An 18,203-nucleotide genomic window follows, 5' to 3' on the forward strand; every position below is an offset into this window, starting at 1 on the left:
ACATTCTACATTAGTCATCTGACTTGAATTCCTGTCATATTCAGTACAACTGGTTTTAAATTGTCAGTGATGTTGTATCACACCAAGAAGGAAGACAGGCCTGCTATATAATTTTCAAAGCAAAGAACTCAGAGTTGCCAGTCAGTGCTAGACTGGCTGTGTGGAAGAGAAGCGAAATCTCCAGGGGCCAGTGATCAGCTGTCTGTTTCTGAGGGCCAGCATGCCTAAAATAATTTTATTTATTTTGCTATACATCCTTATCACTCTCTTTCTCTTCCTCTTTTAGATTTTGCATAGCATATTTTTAACAGATTTGTTTAGGAGGGATAACACAAAGGAATTATTATATTAGTTTAAGAAAAAAGTTACATTGAATGTGTTTTGGCTATAGAGGCAATACATAATAATAAGAAGAAGAAGAAGAAGAAGAAGAAGAAATTGCCCAGAGAGTGTCAACGATGCATATTACTGAGAGATTTTACAGTGCCTGCCTTTACCATAGATAAGATCATGATCTAGTGCACTAGAATGCGGAACTGATTTACAGTATAAGCTGAAAATCAGTGCTGCCCTCTGCTGTTCAAACTTATGTTTTTAATGTTAAAAGGGAGAATGGTCCATTTATCAATTATTGTTTGCTTGCTCTAAACACATGAATAAAACTTTTCCATTATGCAATAAAAGAATGAAATAATACATAAATAAAAACCTTAAAAGTCAGTGTTATTGCATGAGTTTATTTTGTGCTATGCCATGTCAATACAGAAGAGCTGTAATACAGGTAAACAATGTAATAGGTGTGTCTATGTCTGTTATTTTATTCTTTTTAAAGTTCAGCTCTTGAGTGTGTAAATAAGGTGTCTCAAATGGTAACACAGCCCAGGGGAGGGATACAAGTGAAACTCATAATCAGCAAAAAAGAATCATCCTCTAAACACAATCGATTACCCAGCAGATAGCCTAAAGCATCATGACAAGCGTTATTATAGCTGTTTGCATAATGATGTACATTGGAAAGTTTTTGAGTAAATGCAATGGTCAGTTTACATTTAAAAGCATTATTGCAAAACAATACTTTTTTTTCCTTTTTCTTAAATAAGCCATGTTTATTTATATAAAACCCAAACACAATGAGATTAATGTTAGACTCTGTAAATGGCAGACCATTAGTGAAAGTGCTACCACGACCAGCTTTAAAATAATAATAATAATAATAATAAATAAATAAAAGAGCTGCACTCCCATTTATTGTGTTGACTCAGCATGTTTTCAAAAGCAAGACTCAGATTATAGATTGTATCTTTAAAGGCTGGTGTCATCTCAAATGTCCATTTAGCCCTCAGATGATATACAGTAGTTGCACCATGATCTGAGTTTAAACTGGACATGAAACAGTATTGATGATCAGCTGTGTTTACTGTCTGTCTAATTCTACTAATCATATTACAATGAGGCTTCTGTATTTTTAAACACAGAAATTAAGTAGATGGTCTAAAACCTGCATATTAAACAAAAGAAAAGTAGTATCATCATTTGGCCCACTTCAGTTTAATGCATATGTGAGAAAAATATATTGAGTGCTTTCATAAAGCAACAAAGAATATTTAGTGCAGCCACTGAGAACATTTGAAACAGGACAATGATTCAAATCCTTTAAAGCCTGGCTTATCCCCAAATATACTCCATAAAGTCATATTAACATTGCTATAGCATAATTTTTTTTTTTTTGCCATGTCCTAAGTTCCCCTCGTTTACACAAAATTAGCATATAAACAAAAATTACTAACATTATGAAGTGCTAGTCCACCTTATTTTAGTACAGACCAACACAAAAACACATTCGGTCACACACACAAATTTGGCGTGAATCAAAATGGACGTTATAGCAATTTTCAGTTGTTGACAGTATAAACAACACTCCCTGTCTGCACGGACACACACTTTCTCTGTATAAGAGCATACATTCAGTCATATAATACCTGGACTACACAAACTTCATTACCTCATTTTGCAAATCCATGTGCAGATATGTTACATTTTCCATATAACACAAAATTTGAGTACTGATGAAGGTATAAAGTGCATGGTCTGCTAAGATTATTCAATGTCCCTCACCACTGGATTACTAAACCAACATGCTACCATAAAGAAATATATGCTGCCATAGCTGTGCTCTGCCTGTGCTGAGTTGGTTTGTTGACTCAGAGATTCGCAACCAGTCAAAACGTTTTGAGAGCTCATTGAAGGCCTGAATTCTGCTAATTCAAACCAAAAGTCACTTTAATGAGCCTCAGTAAGAGTTTTTGATATGTCCTCCACTTGGACTCCCACTAGCAAACACATGAAGTTTGATGTTCATGCCTGTCAGCCATATTTACTTTTTAAAGTCTGAATTAGCATGATTATGATTGGGCTAATTTTATATGATTTTAATAGTTGTTTTAGTTTAATATGGGTGGCAGATCATTGGTGCTAGATGGGAATCATGCCCCTGACTGCAGAGTGGGCACAGATGGGCGTCACTGCTGTGCCAAAAGGGCACTCCGATTGGCCTTCATCTTCTCTAGTCTCTTTGTTAGGTGGCTGTTGCTTGCTTCCAGCTCATCCATACGGTCAAGCGCAGACCTCAGCTAAAGAGTAAATACAGCACTTGTTACATCACATTCTAAAAAAAATAAAAAAATTCAGTGACAGTGTAAATGTCAGAAAAATAAATGTTTACAATTCTGTAATAAAATCTCTGAATATCACTTAAGCGTTTGTTTGGACATACCCAACAAATTGACCAAAAAAACCAACAGTTTATTTTGTCAAACATCTGCATCTATTATTTATTTCTTTTTTTTCCTTAAAAGAACATTTTATTTCAACAATTTTATTAGTATTATATCACTTGCTCACCAATGGATCCTCTGTATTGAATGGGTGCCATCAGAATGAGATTTCATAGAATAGTTCACCCAAAAATGGAAATTATCCCCCAGTTTACTCCCCATCGAGCCATCTTAGGTATATATACCTTTCTTCTTTCAGATGAACAAAACTGGAGTTACTGTATATTAAATACTACCTGGGCTCTTCCCAGCTTTGTAATGGCAGTAAATGGTGCCTGAGTTTTTGAAGATCCAAAAAGCGAATACATCCATCGTAAAAGTAATCCATACAAATGAATACCTTTTGAAGTAAAGCAATGGGTTTTTGTAATAAAAATATCCATCGACTTAACTGATAGACTGAAGTTGTGTGGATTATTGTTATGTTTTTATCAGATGTTTTAACTCGACTATAGCGACTATAGTGTAAATAGGCACCGAGAGAACACATCATTCACTTCTTCATCTGAAGCTTGCGTCCGAAGCATGGCAGGAAACCTAGAGGATGCAGTGTCTCGTTCCCTACTCAGGGAACCATGGTTTCATAAGTAACCTGAGACGTTCCCTTTCAAGGTAACTTCGAACTGCATCCTCTAGGGGTTGCTATGGGGAACGGTATACCCACCCCACCATGCTAAGGGGAGTGCATGCCAGAACCCATGGCGAGCACTAAGTACCAACTCTACCATAGCCATGGGAGTTGCCCCTGGGACGTTAGATGGCTGTCCGTGACATAATCCCCTACGGCCAAAGGCCTAGGCTACATACCCAAAACTTACCTGCTAGGGCCAGACTCCTGGGCCCAGGGTAGAGCTCAAGGCTTGGAATCAGGAATAAATTCCTTTAAGGGAATATGACCAACAGCCTATCATCATACTAAGTCTTGGCCTGTCAAACAGGGGCTACTGCTTACTCTATGTGAGCTTAGGTGGAACCAGGGCTTTAACCAACTCAAGAAAGGGCACGAAGCTGGTGCGCATAGCCCTTACCGTACAGGATTTTTTTTTTTAAGTTTTTGTTTACTAGCATGCGAACTTACCACAGTGTGGATTTTAGAAAGTGTACAAGACTACACGTGCACACTTACCATAACATGGATTTTAGAGATACTGTTCTAAGGGGCTCTCGTGGCACTCTGATAGAGCAGCCCATAGAAGAAAATGGTGCATCCCAAGACAATATATTTGAGAAGTCATCAATTTGATCTATGGTATAATGCTCGAATGGCTAGTAGTAAGTTACCTAGCTGAGGGAGCAACAAACCCAGCTCTCAGTTGGGGTTGGGGGGGTGAATGGGGGCCCGACCTACAGCATGATCGTTAGAGATCAGAAGGTAAGTGTACTGCAAGCTTAGCTAAAAAACTCAGCGCATCAGGGAGGCAAAGGAAGGGCCTAGTTCACCTAATGCTGCTGGTTCCAGGTGCTCAGGGAAAACAGAGAACTTAACTCTCATGTGACTGGAGAACTCCGAATTCAGAAAATGAGTAGTGTGCTCATAGGCAACCCTTTGATAAAGGGGAGCAATGCCACACACTACCATTACGACAGCCCAGTGAGCGAGGAATCCAACTCTTCAGAAAGGGAGAGAATTCAAATCCTCGAAAGAAGCACCATACTCACAATAACCCTCAATGTGAAGGCAGCGAAGCTTCAAAAGTGTGTCAACAGAGACACATTGGTTAAGTGGAGCCCAAGGCGAGTACCGGGGTCTAAGCCAACTCAAAGAAAGGGAACGAGGCTAATAACACACAACCCTTACCATACAGGATTTCAGAAAGTGCGCAGAGTGCTTAGCATGCACACTTACCACCATATGGATTTTAGAAAGTGTGCAAAGTGCTCAGCGTGCACACTTACCACCATGTGGATTTCAGAAAGTGGACAAAGCTTAGCGTGTGCACTTACCATAGCATGAATTTAAGAGCTTCCCAAGCATCTGCTCACAGTTGCCTGGAAGTACTGAGCCAAACGGGAGTGGTAAGCTCAAAGATAACCCTCTGAGACAAGAGGAGCACTGCCTGAGACAGCATTCACAAGAATGTTCTCGCAAATGCCATTGCCACTATACTTCCCGCTCAATGCCTCAGCAAGATGGGATATCCTGGTGACCAGGAAGGCCAGGACCCCTGGGTTGTTCGGTCTCAGACCTGGACCTTCGTGGAATGAAGGATTTGAAGGCCACTGAGCGCGCCTTTGCCTCCCTGAACTTCTAAACCACCGTCTTGACGGAGGTGCCAAAAAGTTTGGTAGCATCAAGAAGAAGAAACTGGAGCATCAAGAAGAAAGCCCCTCTCTTTCTTCCCAATATCTGCCAGGTTCACACACAGATGTCTCTCCGTTACCACCATCACTGCCATGGACGTGCCCATAGCAGAGGTGGCCTGCTTAGTAGCATGGAGAGCAAGATCTGTGGTGCATGCGACTCAGCTACCTCATCGGGAGAAAGGCCCTCACCTTTATCCAGGTCTTTCAGTAGATCAGCCTGATATGCCTGAAGCACCGCCATCATGTGCAATGAAGCGACAGCCTGACCTGCTGCTGTGTATGCCCTGCCATTTAAGCAAGATGTATCCTGAAGAGGCTTAGATGGCAAGGAGTGAGTCTTAAGAGTGGATGTCTCACCCATAGAGAGATAGCTAGCCAGCGTCTCTTCTACAGGGGGCATTTTCTCATAGCCGCTTTCGCGCATTCCCTCGATGTTGGCATAACTCGTATGCTGGATGTGCAAGGAAAACGGTCTCTTCCATTCCTTCTCGATCTCTGTATGGAGATCAGGAAGAAAAGGAAGGCTCACCTGAGCTGGAGGGCTATGGTCAGAATGATAACATTCATCGAGATGACCTTGTGACGTCACTTACTTGGCGCGATCCTTAACCTCCAAAAGCTCATCATATTCAGGACAGGAGGATTGAGAAGGTTTGGCCTCAGCTTCTTCGCCCTCATCAAACATCTCCTGCTCTTCCTGGGCTGACCCCAGCAGAGCACTGGCCCCTGGATCAGACGATGTTAATGAAATAACATCATCCTCCAGTGGCTCACTCTTGTCCACAGCCGACGAGCGCGAGAGGAAAAGCCGTTCTTTAAACTCATCGATCCACCTGCAATCCCCACGAGCTCATTCTCCTCCATGCCTCAGCAGCGGTGGGTCCTGAACCGCAGGGAGCAGATGGCTGCCCCTCTTTTCTCGAAAAGAAAGACAAACGAGAGTGGAGTTTTTTCATTGAAAAAAGCTTGCAGTAAACACAGATTGCCCCCTCGAGGACATCGTGTGCGTACTCTTTACCCAAACAAAAGATGCAGAGATCGCCTGTGTCATCAGGTGTCAAATAACGACAACACGGATGCACACATCCTCTAAACACCTTGATAGTGCTCGCCATAATGATAGGAATAGGAATCGGAAATACACGTTTCAAACAAAAACAGTCAGTCAAGACCAAGAAGAGAATGACGTGTGCTCCCGGCGCCTATTTATATTATAGTCGCACTGGTAGTGACGTCATGGGCCGTCGCCGGCCAACATGTTGTTGGTGTTTTTTGAATGTACGCTTCAGACACGGGTCACGATGAGGCGTTCCCCACAGCGACCCCTAGAGGACGCAGTTCGAAGTTCCCTTGAAAGGGAAACTCATATACTGTATATCTTGGATGGCCTGAGGGTGAGTACATTTTCAGCAAATTTTCAATTTTTGTGTGAACTATTCTTTTAACTTGTTGGGTCTACTCAGTTTTATTTGTCATGGCACCAAATGTACTTATTCAGAACTATTTACATTTTTTTTATTCACATTTACTCAATTCATAAGGTTTATTTAATTGAATTCACAGCTATAAAATGTACTCAATATTTTTTAGTGTAAGAATGTTTCCCCAAAAAAGTTGCTGCTGGGTTGTTTGGAATATTAGTGGGTTTTTTTAACAATTTAGTGTACCTCTCTCTGCAGCTTGCGTTTCTCCACTTTTAGTTCATCTTCCACTTTCTCTGCAGCCTCAGCAGATGTTTTATAGCGGCTCACTTGACCCTCCAGCCGAATGATCTGCCACATGACAGAGATTACAGGTTATGCATGAAATTATGTCAGATCATTTCCTGTGGAACTGGTTGTAACATAATACGAACAAAATTAACAGAGCATAAAGGGCGATTAAACTTTAAAGGAGAACATTATTAACTACTGATGATGAAATTGCATGCAAGAGCACAATTTGTGCCTTTGGATATAAAGTCTTGTGTTCATTTTATCAGTGACTTACATTTTGTTCAAGTGCTGTGACTTCTTGCTCAGACTTGACAAGCTTGAATTTTAGGTCACTGATTTGCCTGTTAGCATCTCCTGTAGAAAAACAAAAAGAAAGAAAGAATTTACATGAAAACAAACCAGCCTACATCAAGACTGATGGTGAATGAAATTTAAAGGCATATCTTACTCTGCAGATCTAGAATATGAGGGTCCAGACCATTCTGTAGGTCATCCTCATCTGTGCTTCCCGCTTCCTCTGTCCCATTCTTTTGTTTCTGCTCTGCAATGGTTTTATACTTCCGTACCTGCACATTCACATGCAGTTTAGTCATGCTAACAAAGTCCTTATGAGAGGCATTACAGGTATTTCATAAGATTTTCTCCCACAATATAAATCATATGCAGAACGATGAATCACTTGAAAAGCATGAAATGACAAAACTCACCTGGTCGAGCAAATTCTCTCTCTCTTCCACCAACTTCCTCAATCTGATCTCTGAAAGTTACAAATAAAAAAAATGTAAGGCACATGAACCTTATTAAAAAAAGTGGGCAATATATCATACAATGACATGATGTAGGCACTAAAATAAAAACAATTATTACATTCGTATATGCATGAAACATTTTTGATATTTGCTTTTTATTTGTGGTGATTACAAGTATGATGACAATTACTGCATTGGTAAACATAAAAAGTACATATTCTTCCAAAGTGCAATGCATTTAATTGTATATGCAATTGGATTTTTACACTTATAGCATTGCATATATGCCTTCCATGAAACTTTTTTTTTTTTTTAAATCAAGCTTTTTAATTACAGAATATTGAAAGAAATTAACAGCTTTTGCATGTCTTGATTGGTTTCATTTGCACTGAAAATTTAAAGTACATATGCAACATTACATCATATGATCAAATTCTTGAAAAAAAAAAAAAAATCAAAATAACATCGTCATAAACATCAGCAAATCAAAATGAGTCTCTGGAAAATTATGACACAAAGCAGCTAAAGATCCTCTTCATCTTAAGCTTGATCTTAAAGAATGTATGTGTTTCATTTTCTACACTCAGTCCACTCACATTGACTATTGTTTCTTTTATCTGTTTACTGGTATGCATATTTACATCATCCGGCACTAAAAGAACAGCATCCAATGCAACAGCTTCCTCACAACTATCGAGAAGGAACGCTGTGCCCTTGTGCTCTACTGGCATGCTATATGTGTCCTCCACAAACTGTAACTCTGGCTTAGCCTCTGTCTCTTGCTGGCTCCTGGATTGTGCATCATTGTCTCCTGTGGTTATAAAAATATCCACTTCATTAGACTTTGTGGGTTCAAACATAGATCTTTAAAGGTTTTAATGCCAGCATTGATTTCTATGCAGTTATTTTTCTCTGCTTAACCAGTCTGTGGTTCATATACTGTAATTTCAGATATTATCTGATTCTAAAGTTTAAAGGATTATAGTGGCATATTAGGTGAAGTTTCTGCACTTGAATCAATGTATCTTTCATCCTCTGACCTGTTTGGTTTGGTTTTAACAGCAGTTATAGGTTCTTCACATTAATTGGTGTGCACTTTACCTGTGAGGTGTTAAAACAGCAGTCAGTAGACTTGGACTTGTGATTTTTTTGAATATTGAGAGTTGGAATCTTTCTCCACGTACATTGACCTTTCACTTTCACACAAATTTACTTAATTATCTTTGTTTAGATTTAGATTAAGATTCTCCTGTGTCTGATTTTCTCAATTTATAAGAGTTTGCTAACGTGTGTGTACTAAATGTGCTGACTTCATTCTCAGATGGACAAGTCTTTGTTTGGACTCCATTTTCTGTCTGAATGTCTGTTATCTCCACATTTCTTATACTATAATTGACCCCAGTCATGGGTTTTGACACCTTCAGATCACTGTTCTCCTTCATTCTGACATTCTGAGAACATTTCTTGGATCACTTCAGATAGCAAACAGTCCAGTTTCTGTGCCTAAGGGCTTGTGTACTTATTAACTGGGCAGTCTCACCATAGTTTTGAGTAATCTCTGACTCTGTGCTTGATGTGCAGTTCTGAAGCTCTGTCAGCAACATTACTGACAATGAGATGAAACGCCAGTTGGAAAACACCACTTGATTGGATTCAAAGAGCGAATCACAATTATGATTCCACAAAAACAGAATGGCACTGATAATAATTGGATTGATTTTGTTAAGCAGTCAAGACTTGATTGAATTAAAGGCTGATCAGTGGAGAGAGAATTCCAACAGAGATACCCTCAGATGTGGAAAACAAAGACAAAGAGATTGATTCTGTTGTTGTTGACAACTAAAAATATACATTACTGGGTATATTGAGAATGGAATGAAGCAAGCAAAATTGTAATCAAAAACAATAGCCAGTTTAATATTTACAAAGAGCACTGGAAACATCTTAGATCTTCTTCTAACCAGAGTTCTTACAGTTTTGCATTTTTATTTAGTTTTTAATTTGTATTAATTTTCACTCTATCATTATAAGTTATAGAGGTGTTTTTTCAGACTTTTCTATATTTTTTTAAGTCGTTTTTTATTTAATATTTTTGTGCTAGTTAATGTTAACTGGTATAATTTAAATATGTTTAATAGCATTTTTATTTTCAGTACATTCTAGTCTTATTGCTATCTAGTTTTCATGTTCAGTGCAGATGGATTCAAGTTTTATAATTCCATGTATCTAAAACTGACTATAAAATTAATTTGTGGACATTTTTATTTCATTTTAGTTTGTATTGGAGAATGCTTTATCATTTAGTTTCAGTATTTTCCAGTTATGTTTTTCATTTTGTTATTTTATCTTTATTTAATTTAACATTTAATTTATTTTTAATTTTTTTTTTTTTTTTTTCATTTTTGCTTAGTTTTGTCTCATTTATTAAATGTTTTCATTTAGTTTTTGCTTTTATTGCAGCATATTCATAATGGTTTCTACAAATAAATAAAACTTTGCAAATGTGCAGCAACAAAATACCATAAAAGCAAAATTGTAATTTTGTAAAATCGCTAAATAGTAATCATTTGACTACAACTGAATTGCATATAAATCAGCTCTAATAGCTGATTTGTTTAAAATGCTTAGATTATGAGTTACAAAATTCTAGCAACCGTTTGTCTTACCTAACATGCTGTCTCCACTCATAGCGGACGTGTGAGAGTCTTGATTCAATCTGGAGGCTGTTTCCACATCAGCATGCCCATCAATCGTCCCGTCTGCTACCTCCCCATTAATGGTCACCTTAGATCCCAGCACAATGCCATGTTTCTGTGAAAGAATACAATCTGATGTCAATCTCCTATTTATTCCATTACTTCATTATGGTCATTTGAAGTCAAAATAAAGATGCTAATATAATGACTTCTATATATTTGCTGTGATTGCCAGTATTCCTTCTATATCTCTACCTTTAGAGCATCCCTAAGCCGGCAAACCTCGTCCCTGAGTGCCTCCCGTTCATCATGGATAATGTCTGAATATTCCTTCTGCCTCTCTAAGGCCTAATGTGGCCGCCCGCAAAAGTCAACAATCAAGGAAGGGAAGAACAAAGGAGTGAAGGAAACAGTAAAGTAAAGTTTGGAAAGACTACAAGGGTCATGTGACACAGTATCAAGCATTCAGTTGTTTAACAAGTTATTAGGTAAGTTAGTTACACAAGCTGTATGTAGGGCATAAAAAGATTTTTAAGTGTTAAAATACAAAAGAAAGAATAGTTGTGATATGATTTATGGAAAATGGCCATGAAAGGTAATTGTACCCGGATCTTTTTATCTTTCCATTCCAATGTTTCTTGCAAGTCAGCGATCTCTCTAATATAGTCCGCCTGCTTCCCACGAGACTGTTGGGCTTCCTAAGCTCCAGCCATGAGGGCAAGCAGAGGAAAACAGATGGACAGGTCAAAGAGAATTAAGAGGAAAATGTGAGAAAAGACAACAGAATAACACAGAATCAGGAAGACAAAGAGTCAGAAGAGCCTTGAGTACTGCGTCATTTACTGGAGATGCTCACCGTCAGCAACTCTTCACTCTGCCTCAGGGTTTCCTTCATCTCCTCAAACTGGAACTTCAGGACACTGTGTGCATGATGCTCTCGCTCGAAATCCTAACAAAGTTTAGAAGGAAAAAATATCTGTAATTGATTCAATTTTACTAAATATTTTAGTTTGAATTCCTGATCATCCACTTCCACGGTTATTTGAGAAGTTGTCATTCTACGATTTCTTAGAATTAAAGGACATACTCTGACTTCATAATGATTATCTTTATGACTGTGTGCTTTTCAGTTTATTTCTAGTATATTAACAGTCTACATATCCTTGTGTGATGCTCACATTACTTCTATGTGTTTATTTATTGTTGATATCTTTGTGTGCCCTCCTCTGCTTACCAATTTACTATTGAACCGCCCCCCCGCCCCCCCGCCCCAACTGTTTATGAATACAATGCTTTTTTAATACCATAACATAAAACTTTGCAACATATTCAGTTATGATAAGTCTTAACCCTAGAATGCATAAACCGGGCCTAATAAACCCGATAAGAGTGTGATTTTTTTTGAGTATTTTATCAACAGAATGATTTAATTCCTCGATATTCAATTTATTCTTCTTGTTAATAATAATAATAATAAAAAAAATACATATATATACTCTAAATTTTGGATGATGACTATATCAATTTCATATTTTGTACTGAAGAAAAATAAAACAGCTATGTATCTGTAAAAGTTATGTATATTATTCTATAGGATTTTCCTTTTTTTTAAGTGATTTCACCACTTGACAGGCCTTACTCTGGTTTTCTCCTCACACTCTCGACGTGTCTCACACAGAAGTTCCTCCAGCTCCATCAGAGTGTCTCTCAGTGTGTCCACCTGATACATTAGGTTTGTCTTCTCATTGTCCAGCTGAGCATTGGACACCATTGCCTTACGGTACTTCTCCTCCACCTCCACCAGGGAGTCCTGAGAATAGACGAAGAAAAATGAAGAAATTACTTACAGATCATGGCCATTATAATACAGTATTATGAATACACCTTCAAAATGACCTTCATTTCCCGTATGGAGGCCTCAGTGTCAGCTGAAATCGAGGTATCACAGCTTCCTCTTCGTGATAAACCTCCACCCAGAGATGCCAGAGTTGCAGCAGAGAGGGTGGAGGCTGTCCTGGACCCCTGAGAATGTAGTTTAAATATTTACTTGGTTTGGTGGATCACTTTGTTGTGGTATAATCTACTGTGATGTGTGTTTTTGTGAATCTATTCAACATTCTAAAAATGATCCTACTGACCTTTTCCAGGAAATCTGACCTTTCCTCCACCTGTGTGAAAAAATAAATGTGTTCAGTAGAAGTTACACTGAAAAATCACCCGGTTTCTTTATATATATCTAAATTAAATGAAAAATACTCAGGATCTAAAACAATACTTGTTCCATGTTTTATCCACTAGAGGGAGCATGGCACAAACAAGATTCATGCTAATTCCACATGATACTGAAGATAGTGTGAGGAACAGGATATGCAGAGGAGCAAGAGTGCAGGTTAGTTTTTGCTACAAAGATAGCAGACGTGACCTTGAAAATGTAGAACTAAACCTCGGTCAGGTATAGAAAAGGGAAGCTCACCACTGGACTGGCACGGGCAGAACTCGCCCTAGAAGAGGCCCTCGAACTGGAGCCCAAAAAGCCATTGTAGTCTGAAGGCTGATCAGAATGCAGGTATAGAGAAAAATGGGATGACAAGTAGATGTTAGAGGTAAGAGAGCATAGGAAAAATATACTGGAACTGACAAGTATAAAGAAGTTTTAGAAATGACACCGTACCATATACACTACCATTCAAAAGTTTGAGGTTAGTAAGATTTTTTATGTCTTTGAGTGAAGTCCCTTGGTGATGCTCAACAAGCCTTGATCAAAAAATACAGTAAAAATAGAAATACTTAATAAATATTATTACAACTGAATATATTGTAAAATGTGACTTATTCCTGTGATGGCCCAGTTGAATTTTCAACAGCATGATCCTTAAGAAATTGTAACACACTGATTTGGTGCTCAAGTAACATTTCATATTATTAATGTTGAAAACAGTTGTGCTGCTTAATATTTCTGTGGAAGCTGTGATTATTTTTTTCAGGATTTTGATGATAAACAGAAGGTTCAGTATATAATATACTGTATATATATTTAACAGAAAACTTCTTCAGCCTTATCAATGTCTTTACTGTCACTTTTAAACAATTTAATCCATCCCTGCTGAAAACAAAATAGTTTCTTTCAAAAAATCTTTTGAACAGTAGTGTAAAGCCATGCCCATTCTGCAGATCAAAACACACATTGACATACACACAGCATTAGTGGGTTTCTGTGTAAAGGATAGTCAGTAAGTCTGACTAGTAAACGACCATACTTTGACCACACAAAAGACAGAAATAAATTTAATCCAAGATGATTAACCATGCTTTACATACAGTGCATACACCACCAGTCCCACTCTCATTACTAGGGGAAAACAGTAAAGTGGAGGCTCCCAAACTTTCCTCAGAGAAACCTCATAACATAAACACATTCAACACCTAGTCAAGCCTGTGGTCTGAAAACAGAACCATGCAAGACGCTCAACAAGCCCAGACTGGCATTGGGTGTCAGGTCATGCCGCGGTCAGAGAGATAGGTAAGATCGGGCCTTACGCCTCTAGCGCTGGAGCCACTGAAACGCCTAGTGGAAGAGTATGAGCTCTCTTCATGCAGTGACCCCTGCAGACAGAACAGAACACCTCACCATACTACATTCACCTCACACACTCAATATCTCTCAGACATAACCATGGGTAACACAACAAACACTTAAAAAGACAATAAAGACCCTTAAATGACCGCTATATGTATCCAAAATGGTTCACCACCATGAAATGTGATCTAACAGGGCTGTTAACAATCAGGGGAGATGTACTTTAAACACATCAAGGACAGGAAATGCTTGTTACATACAGAGGAGTGCAAAGAAAGCTTCTTTGCATGCTTACAGAACGTTTCCACATTAGCCATCAACCTTAATGCACGCTGATGTACTCTGCGCACTTAAGAATGACTAAACAAAGAACTGACTGCTGCATTAGACGTCTGAGAAAGAGGCTTTAGAAGCCAGAGACTTGACAACACATGTGTAACCAAACAAATTCTGTGTATCAGGTTACTAAACTGCATGCCGGTCGCACAAGGGATTGAACACAGACAACACATGTCCCTAAATAAGATAGTTTAACCAAAAATGAAAATTCTGCTCTAAAGGTGTTCCAAACATAAAGCTAGAAATAGAGACATCTAGCAGAATGTCCAAGCAGCTGTTTTCTACAATGAAAGTCATTGTGAAGAATGTGCATTTTTATAAAATTATTATAAGCTGTCATTTAGAATTTTAAATATTTTAACTTTAAATGTGACATTGAATACTATACTAGTTAAAATTCTAATCAAGTACTTTACATTTGCTTTAACATGTTAGTATACTTTAAAGCATAAGTGTACTTTAGAGCATGAAAAAATATTATTAAAACATGATGATTGTACTTTAAAGTAAAAAAATTGTAATAAGGCCAGTTTTCATGTTACAAAGTGCACCTTTTAAAAATATACTCAGGTGTGTTAAGAAATAGTCATGAAAGTGGCCTTTTATTTCATTAATATTATCTGCAGTTACATTTTTTTTTAATATATATATACTATTAAGATTTGAAGTACACCAAAAGAGCACATTCAATATAGTTAAGTGCACTTATTTTTTAAAATGGAAAGAATGGGGACAAGGGACAGTCGTGTTCTTCATTCACTTTCATTGTATAGAAAAGAACAGCATTAATATTCTGCTAGATATCTCCTTTTGTGTCATATGGTTTCATTGACAACAGAATTTTTATTTTTGGATGAACTATATATTTATGATCATTCATATTTGTGTCATGTATTCACCAAAATGAAACGTGAACAAACAATCTGCATGTAAGTTTGCATGCAGATGACAACTGGAAACAAACCCTGTGACTTCTTGAACGGGGGGTTTCAATAAAAAGCGCAGAGGGCTAAAACAAACAGAGAGAGGAGGAAGAAATATATATGCTCATAACATTGCATTTCACTACTAAACATTCAAGTAAAACAAATAATCCCTAAATAAATAAATTAATAAATAAATAATATATTCTTGTTTATAACAAACTGATTTATTTGGTTTAAGGGTTAAAATTCTGTAGTATATACAAACTTATTTTAAAACGTTGTGCTTTGACTGATGGGATTCACACCAGTAAAGCACAACATTTTAAAAAATGTTTGTATAGACTACAATAATGACAAGTTCACTTGTGCTGCTGCCTTGTATTTTTTCCATTCATTCCATTTTCCATTTCTGTTGTCAAAATTCATTTTAAAATCTCTACACTACAGATTTTTAACCCTTAAACCAATAAATCAGCTCCCAGATGAATCACAACCGTACAATATTTGATTGAAAATTTTTAAACTGTGTACTGTGTACTAACATCCTGTAAAATATTGAGAATGTTACAATCAAATCAGTCTGCTTTTTTAAATATTTTTTTAACTGTAAAATTCTGCATTTGCATGAAAGTATTAGCATTTAGCTACATTCATTTAAAATAATGTAATTCAAAAATTCATGTGTCAATTCAAATGTAGTACTTAAGAATATACAGTAATTAAAATTATTTATTTATTTGTTTGTTTCTTATTTATTTAGCTGAAATCAGAATAAATAATGTCATATTTAAATTTTGAATAGGAGTTTTACATCCAGAACCCTACTGTTGTGGTCTGCTGACATTTGTTTGAAAATAAATGTTCCAGTGAGATGACTGAGGAAGGAGGAGCAGTCAAAATTAAGAAAGGGTTACAAAATAAAACAATGAAGAACAGAACTAATTCTAAAGAGAGAAATAAAGAGGGATTGTTTGGGATTGTGAGAGGGACAGACCCGTCCATTTTGTAGTCTGGCTGTAGGCAGACTGCTGGTGCTGCTGCAGAGATCTGTGTGGTTGCCCTACGGTAAGTAGAGGAGGACAAAAGGACAATGTGAGAATGAGAAAAAATAAAAAAAATGAAAATAGCTGAGGTGACAGATTGTCGCACAAGTGTGATTCAGCAAGAAAGAGTTTGAATGAATTAAAGAGGGAAGAAGCAGTGACAGTGCTCTTTGTGCAAAATGCAGATACACAGAATCTTGATTCATTAATCAGTTCCATCATTAATACATACTGATTTAACACATTTGTTTCAAATAATCAAATTGGAATAGTCTACATAACATCAATGTTTTGAGCAAAGACACACTCATACTAAAAAATAAACAAATTGAAAATTAAAGAAAAAAATAAATCCAACAAAAATTAAATAAAAAAATAAACACAACACAACTCCTTTTACTACAAAAAAACATTATTTATCTTTATTAAATTCACAAAACATATGTATTTTTATTTAATTGTTAGAACATTAAAATGAAGTGAAAACTGCTCTGATACTGAGACTAATGTTAAATTAAAAAAATATAAAATATTTAAATATAAAATTAAATAAATTACAACAAACACAGGAATTTTCCTTTCCATTACTTAAACCAGGAGCCTTTGTTAGTTTTACAATATCATTCAAATGACATCACAAGTATACGAACCCTCAAACTGCCCCGACTGCCAACAGACATCCGCTCTTCATCATCTGATATCTGAGACAGGAAGACAAGGAAAACAGAGAGCTGCTTTGAGTAAAACTGCTTTTCAGTATGTCTAAGTCTACCATTATAGCAAATATCTAACTTACCCCTAGAAAGCAAAGGTTAAATTGTGTGTGTGTGTGTGTGTGTGTGTGTGTGTGTGTGTGTGTGTGTGTGTGTGTGTGTGTGTGTGTGTGTGTGTGTGTGTGTGTGTGTGTGTGTGTGTGTACCTACCACATATTGTGGACAATTCTGTGAACAAATTTAGTGAGACAAATCTGACAAAACCTTCTTTTAGAGATGTCCCCATTTGTGAAAATGCTTAAGATAAACAAACTTGTTCTGTTGTCCATAATGGAAGGTTTTGAGCGCTGTTCCGCACTACATGAAGAGATTATAGATGCTGATAATCAGTTAATATTAGGGATGTTTAAAAGGAAATATGTCTTCATATCATTATATTAAGATTAGTAGAACATGTTCTTCCTATCTTAAAAAAGAAAGAAAGAAAGAAAGAAAGAAAGAAAGAAAGAAAGAAAGAAAGAAAGAAAGAAAGAAAGAAAGAAAGAAAGAAAGAAAGAAAGAAAGAAAGAAAGAAAGAAAGAGAAATCTAAAACAACATTGAGGAACTGATTACAGAGTTAAATCCAAAAATTTCAGAATCAAACAGCCCTAGTTCATTGTAATCGTATGGAAATCTTTTTTTTTTTTTGGACATAATCAAGGTGAGTAAGGTGATTTTCATTTTTGGGTGATGTACATATGAGGTCTATACAGCACACTACAAAACTGAACAAATCTGTAGGAAGAGAGGGAAGGTCAAGAGGACAGAATGAGGAAAAATTGGAAGGGAAAGGGACTGAAGAAAGAAAAGTTAGAAAAGCAATAACTGAGGGGTAAATTAAATTTTATAGCACACAGGAGAGTAGAAAGCAAGAGGATAATATACTGTAAAATAAAAAAAGTGAATAAAATAGAAGGATGAAAATCAGAAGGAGAGATACAGACCGAGGCATGTTTCCGAGAGTGGCGGGAATACCGCTCACTGTCCTCCTGAAAAGCAGTGCGTGAAAAGAGGACAGAAAATAGGAAGTTTTAGGTCAAAAGGTCACATGATTATCAAACACTGCAAAAACTGAACAAAGCATGCACTGAGAGATTACGCTGTCTGTCATATCATGGTTTATTACAGGGTTCAGACAGGGTGTCTGGAGGGGTGGGAGGAGAAGGTTGAGTGCTTTAAGATGTGGGTCACTCGACCACCCTATAATCCTGTTGTATGTTTTGACCACCTCTTCTAAGCCCTAACATGTCAGATGGGCCTCCTGCCC

The 18,203-nt window shown here is 37.1% G+C and overlaps 1 protein-coding gene across 17 annotated transcripts in view; it reads right to left on the minus strand.

The window, feature by feature from the left end:
- Positions 1–717: 717 nt before the first annotated feature.
- The window catches only part of lrrfip1b (leucine rich repeat (in FLII) interacting protein 1b), a 34,067-nt gene continuing 16,581 nt past the window's right edge, over positions 718–18,203 (minus strand). For 3 of the 17 annotated variants that reach the window (XM_042758005.1, XM_042758003.1, XM_042758000.1), the window contains 18 exons: positions 17,881–17,925; positions 16,834–16,884; positions 16,135–16,200; positions 15,179–15,223; positions 13,836–13,901; positions 12,772–12,849; positions 12,437–12,466; positions 12,195–12,320; positions 11,938–12,108; positions 11,155–11,247; positions 10,904–10,996; positions 10,554–10,646; positions 10,269–10,413; positions 7,561–7,610; positions 7,302–7,419; positions 7,128–7,207; positions 6,806–6,910; positions 718–2,630 (listed from right to left, as the gene is read on the minus strand). In XM_042758005.1, coding sequence (XP_042613939.1) covers positions 2,520–2,630; positions 6,806–6,910; positions 7,128–7,207; positions 7,302–7,419; positions 7,561–7,610; positions 10,269–10,413; positions 10,554–10,646; positions 10,904–10,996; positions 11,155–11,247; positions 11,938–12,108; positions 12,195–12,320; positions 12,437–12,466; positions 12,772–12,849; positions 13,836–13,901; positions 15,179–15,223; positions 16,135–16,200; positions 16,834–16,884; positions 17,881–17,925 — 1,566 coding nt within the window. In that variant the 3' untranslated portion in view covers positions 718–2,519. Of the gene's footprint in view, positions 2,631–6,805; positions 6,911–7,127; positions 7,208–7,301; positions 7,420–7,560; positions 7,611–8,066; positions 8,414–10,268; positions 10,414–10,553; positions 10,647–10,903; positions 10,997–11,154; positions 11,248–11,937; positions 12,109–12,194; positions 12,321–12,436; positions 12,467–12,771; positions 12,850–13,835; positions 13,902–15,178; positions 15,224–16,134; positions 16,201–16,833; positions 16,885–17,880; positions 17,926–18,203 lie in introns of those variants that run through there. The other 14 variants (XM_042758011.1, XM_042758007.1, XM_042758015.1 and 11 more) reach the window with 11 other exon arrangements.

Source organism: Cyprinus carpio, chromosome A6 (genome assembly GCF_018340385.1).
Source record: "Cyprinus carpio isolate SPL01 chromosome A6, ASM1834038v1, whole genome shotgun sequence".
In the NCBI taxonomy this organism is placed as follows: Eukaryota; Metazoa; Chordata; class Actinopteri; order Cypriniformes; family Cyprinidae; genus Cyprinus; species Cyprinus carpio.